The sequence below is a fragment of the Chinchilla lanigera genome, unplaced genomic scaffold (assembly GCF_000276665.1).
Source record: "Chinchilla lanigera isolate Chin_1 unplaced genomic scaffold, ChiLan1.0 scaffold00036, whole genome shotgun sequence".
NCBI lineage: Eukaryota > Metazoa > Chordata > Mammalia > Rodentia > Chinchillidae > Chinchilla > Chinchilla lanigera.
In genome coordinates, this window is record NW_004955437.1 from 3,425,375 (window position 1) to 3,430,920 (window position 5,546).

The 5,546-nt window shown below is 49.6% G+C and overlaps 1 protein-coding gene across 1 annotated transcript in view; it reads right to left on the reverse strand.

The window, feature by feature from the left end:
* The window catches only part of LOC106149079 (transmembrane protein 108-like), a 7,107-nt gene extending 3,272 nt beyond the window's left edge, over positions 1–3,835 (reverse strand). The window contains exons 1-2 of the mRNA XM_013516729.1: positions 3,758–3,835; positions 346–495 (exon numbers count right to left, since the gene is read on the reverse strand). Coding sequence (XP_013372183.1) covers positions 346–495; positions 3,758–3,835 — 228 coding nt within the window. The remainder of the gene's footprint in view (positions 1–345; positions 496–3,757) is intronic.
* Positions 3,836–5,546: the final 1,711 nt, after the last annotated feature.

Genomic DNA, 5,546 nt, shown 5'->3' on the forward strand with positions numbered 1-5,546 from the left:
AAAAAAAAAAAAAAATTAAAAAAGCTTTATTGTTCTGTTCTTCCATATTTAGGACTGCAGCCATCTTTGAACCTGTTTATGGTGCAAGGGTCAGGTTTCATTTCCCTCATCCAAACAATCTGCTCATCGAAAAGGCTGCGCTTTCCCTGTGTTTTTTTTGCTTGCTTGTTTGGTTTCTGAGACAGAGTCTCACTGTAGAGTTCAGGCTGGCCTGGGACTTAACGGCGATCCTCCTGCTTCAGCCCTCGGAGTGCTGTGAGGATGGGCGTGCGCCGCCAGGCCGGCTCTCCTTGTGCTCTTCCGGGCGGAATAAACCCCAGCGCTGGTGGCGCGGCCCTGCCCTACGGCGCCCTCTGCCGGCCGCGCAGACCCCTGCTCCCGCTCGCCCTTTCCGGCTCGCAGCCTCGCTAGTCCGGGTCGACTGCGCCGCCGGCTCCCCAGGTTCGCGCCTGCGCCCTCCTCCCGGGGACCGCGCCTGGTCTGGGCTGTGGGGCGCTGGGGGAACAAAGGAGGGGCGGTGCAGAGCGGCAAATGCGCCGTTATCCCGGGCTTGCTTTCGTCCTCCTTTTGCAAAATTAATTTTCTTTATGCATTTGACTCTTTTTTTGTATACAAAGTAACTTTACTTTTTAAACGTTTTCTTTGTATTGGTTCATGTCTGCAGCACACCGTGGTCGGCTTCCCCACGGGGAGTCGGCTTCTTCCTTCTGACGCCCTCTTCTCCCTTTCCCTTCTGCAAAAAAACCTGTCTCCCTGTTTTTTTTTTTTTTACTTTACTCTTTAATTGAATTAGATTTTGGTTTTCTCATATCAGAGAAACCATGCACTATTTAAGCTGTGTATCACATCTATTTCACTTCACACTACGGTCTCAAGGTGCATCTATTTTCCTACAAATGACTCAAGTGTATCCTTCTTTATGGCAAAGTAGTACTCCATTGTGTGTAAATACCATCGTCTTTATCCATTTCTCTGTTGGTGGACATATTGGCTCCTTCCAAGATTTAGCTGTTACGGACTGTGCTGCTCTACACACACGGGTATGCGTGGACCACTGTCATACGATGTCTTTGACTCTTTCAAGAAGATACCTAGAAGGGGAATAGCTGGGATGAATGGAATTTCTAGCATTACTGTTTTGAGGAATCTCCACACAGATTTCCATAGTGGTTGTACTAGTTTACATTCCCACCAGCAATGTCGAAGGGTTCCGTCTTCCCCGAGGCCTCACCAGAATTTATTATTGATTTCTTGATGACAGCCATTCTGTCTGGAGTAAGATGCAGTCTCGGCGTGGCTTTAATCTGTATTTCTCTACCAGCCCGTGACGCTGGGCATTTTTTCATGTGCTCATTGGCTCCTTTGATGCATCTGTTCATCTCAGTTGCCTCATTTTGACTTTCTTTCCTCAGCAAATAAATGAGAATACTGCTGTGGATCCTTCACATGTCTCACTTATAGATGGAACTGCATGTAACAACTTTTGCATGTATGTAAGATTTTTGTCACTGTTTTTCTACAAAGATGTGACCATGTTATACGCACACCTTTTCTCTTTGCTCATTTAACTTAACCCTTCAGTTAGCGTTGCTCTACTCCGTCCTTTTTATTGGCTGTGTTGTATTCCAGCTGTGATGTGAATGTACCAGCCTCTACTCACTGTGGTCCTACTAAGGAAATTCGTTTCCTTGGATTTTCTGGTGGGTTTGGTTTTGTGATAGATGTGACAGATTCTCATGTTGTTTTGCTTTTATTTTAAAGGGATCAATCTCCAATTGTGAGTTGCTGGGTTAAACAGCAGGTACATTTTAATTTCACTAGATATTTCCAGATTACTGTCCAAAAGGGCCATCACAAAATTCAAGAGCAGTGAATGAAAATGGAGAAGTTTCCCCTGCACCCTCAGAAGCTATAAGTATCATTTCGTGTGTGTGTGTGTGTGTGTGTGTGTGTTGACCTCTGAGTGTTTTGTTAATAGTACATCATTAACTTATATTTCTGACCACTACTAACACTAAAAACCTTTTCTTTCCCCGCCCCCTGGTACCGGGAACCGAACTCACCACCTTGTGCTTGCCAGGCAGGTGCTGTGCCACTGAGCGAAATCCCCAGCCCCAAAAAACCCTTTCATATGCTCACCCGGCTTACCTTTGCTCTTTTTTTTTTTTTTTTTTTTTTAACCTTTGCTCTTCTGATAACTATTTCTATGCCTTTCCTTTTTTTTCCCAGATGGTTTTTGCCTTTTCCTTACCAATTTGTAGGAGTCTTTGTATCTATAGATACTAACCTGGTACCTGGCACATGGATTGCAAATGTTTTTCCCTTGTATTAGTTCCTTTTGACTGGGATGAAAGTGCCTTCTTTCACGTACAATTTAAAATTTTATGGAACCAGCTTTGCGTCATGACAGTATCATAGCTAATGAGATTTATCTGAGGCATGATTATTGCTAAAATTCTATGTAACTAAATATGTTGACTTTTCTGTTTTCGTGTACCTTCCAGTTTTCTGGTCTTGGTTTAAAAGGTCTTTTAGGGGCTGGGGATTTAGCTCAGTGGCACAGCACCTGCCTGGCAAGTGCAAGGTCGTGAGTTTTATTCTCGGTACCGAAAAAAAAAAAAAAACTAAAAATGAAATAAAATAAAATAAAAGGTCTTTCAGAGCCAGGTGTGGTGGTGCACATCTGTAACCCCAGATACTCTGGAGGCTGAGGCAGGAGGATCTCGAACTGGCACCTGGCCTGGGCAGTGTAGTGAGAACTTGCTTCAATATCAGAAATAGCGGAAGGGCACTCGCCAAGCATAGGTAAGGCCCTGGGTTTCATCCTCAGTGCTACAAAAAAAAAGTCTTTCAAAGTATGTTTCATATATTGTTTATACTGTTTAATTTATACTTCTTTGGCAGTGGTGAGAACTGGGGTGCACCTCATTTCCCCAGGGGGACAGCCTATTGGGTCCACGCGCCTTCTTAAGCAGAGCCACCCTTCCGGCCTCGGGCCCTCCCGTCTGTCACAGCTGGGCTGTCGGGAGCTCTGCCCTCTCTTCTGCTGTCCTGACTTCTTTGCCATTTTCCTGGCCATTCTTGGGGAGCTGTGGACAGCATGGGAATTCTGTTTGTTTGTTTGCTTTTTGTTTTTTCCCCCGCTACCGGGAATTGAACTCACGACCTTGCGCTTGCCAGGCAGGCGCTGTGCTGCTGAGCTAAATCCCCAGCCCCAAGCATGGGAATTCTGGATGCGCCCATCCTCCCCACCTGGGGCCCGTGTGGGGGTGGCCCCAAACGTGGGGTCTGCTGGGCAGCAACAGCTCCGCGCCTGGCTCCGCCCCTGCCGCGGGGGTGGGGTGGGGTGGTGGTGGTGTGGTTGGGACTAATCTCTTTCCCGCCTCACCCCCTCCCGCCCCTCCGTGCTAATCCCCGCCTGCCCTGCCCCCCTCCTGCCTCTCCGCCCCGTGCTGACACTGCTGAGGGCCCCTGCAAGCAGGGCTCCTGTCCCATACGTGTCCCCACATTTTTGGTCACCATTGCTTTGGACCCCCCTTCACCTTGTCTTTTGTCCCCCCATCTTGTCTTTTGACTTTGAGACAGGGTCTTGCTAAGTTGCTAAGTCACCCAGGCTGGGCGGCAACTTGCCACCCTCCTGCCTCAGCCTTACAGAGTGCTGCGGGCCACCACCCTGGCTGGTCACGGGGTCCCTTGCCAGGGCCTCTGGTGGGCGTGTGCCTCGGTGGCGTGAACAAACACCTGTTTATTTGCTCACTCCCCTGCGGGTCAGCGATGGGGCTTGGCTGTCCAGCTGTGCTTTGCTGGTCTTTCGCTGTCGCTCCAGCGAAGGCATCCCCCCATGATCTGGTGAATGATGCGGCCCCTCCCTATCCACAGGGGATCAGCCTGGCTTCTTTATCCGAAGTCTTGGGGCGTGGAGAGAGAAGAGGAAACTGTAAAGCTGTGGACACTCAAGGTCACTGCTGCTAGGTGCTGCAGGTCACAACTGTCCTGTCACAGCCAGCCTGGGCCGGAAGGGGAGAGGCAGCCTCACCCCACGGAGATGCAGTGGATCCCCTGCCCGGGGTGTGCAGCACACAGCGGGTCTGTGACCATGTTATTTGGCAACCAACCACACATAGTGGCCGCTGAATGGTCTGCAGGATGCCTGGCTGTAACCGGGATCTGATCATGGCCTCCTGTGGTGAAGCTGAGACACTGCACTTCCTGCTGTCAGGCAGAAGCCGGAAGCTGGGAGTACAGCAAGAGAGAACGGTGAGAGAGATGGGCTTATCACCTGCACACCTCCCCATTCCATCCCGTGGAATGTCCCAGCAGGCACCCAGCACTCTAGCATTAGAAATATGTGAGGCGTGGGGGTACATGTCTGTAATTCCAGCACTCAGGAGGCTGAGGCAGGAGGATTGCTGCACATTCTAGGCAGCCTGAGCTGCATAGCGAGACCCTGTCTCGAAAAAACAAAAACAAATAAACCCCAAGGAATATGCAAGAGGAGAACCAGTGTCCTCACAGAGCTGCATGGTGGCCGGGAATCACAGGAAGGGCTGTCATGAACACGGGCCTCCACATTTCCTGGGAAAGATGGAGGCCTGCAGCTGCAAAGACCGAGTGTCCATATGTACGCAGGAGAGACATAGCAGGCGCTGGAGAATCCCAGCTGGAATGTTCTGATCTGCGTAGATTTGAGTGTCCCTCCAAGCTGGCTACTAAAATACCACGAGACCCACAGCACAGGAGAACTCCAGGCCTGTTGGCTTAGTTCTGGCTTTGTTCTCCCAGGAGTGGTCCCGATCTCTCCAGGCAGTTCAGAGGCCCAGTGCCCTTGGATGGAGACACGGCCAGGGTTCCTTAGAGGAAGGATCTTGCAAAACTTCCTAAGCATGCAATACACATCTCCAAAGCTTCCTCAAAGGAGCCCGCAGCCACTGACTAGGTTGTATCTTACGGGAAGAAACATTCTCAGATCTTTTGGAGATTATTCGATAGGAGCAAGGGCTTTAGATTCCAAGTAAGGTCCAAGCGAGTCAGAGGTAGGGGATGCAGGCCCGCCCCATGAGACCACATTCTAGAGTAATGGATTCCTGGCTCCTGGGGTAGGAGCTTAGCTGGTTTCCGTGGTGACCAAAGGGGCCATTCTGGCTTAGCACAGGGCTTGCCAAAACGTACAGTCCTTCGGCCAGATCTGGTCCTCCATCTATTTTTCCTTTCTTTTAATTTACATCTTATTTATTGAAAGTTCTTTCAAAAGGTAAAAGTGAATACACAGTTGAAAGTAACTCTAGACTGACCACGGTGACGCACGCCTATAATCTCAGCACTTGGGAAGCTGAGGCAGAAGGATCAGTACAAGTTCAAGGCCCGCCTGGGCTACATAGTGAGACTCTGTCTCAAAACACAAAACAAAACAAAACGAATGTAGCTCTCCCGCTTCCCAGCCTCCAGCTATCCAAGCTCCCTCCAGTGCATCCGCGCTTACAGACTTGCTTTCTATCCCAGATGCTGAGAGTCTTGTGTGTTCTGCATAACCCAAGGTTATGCAGATA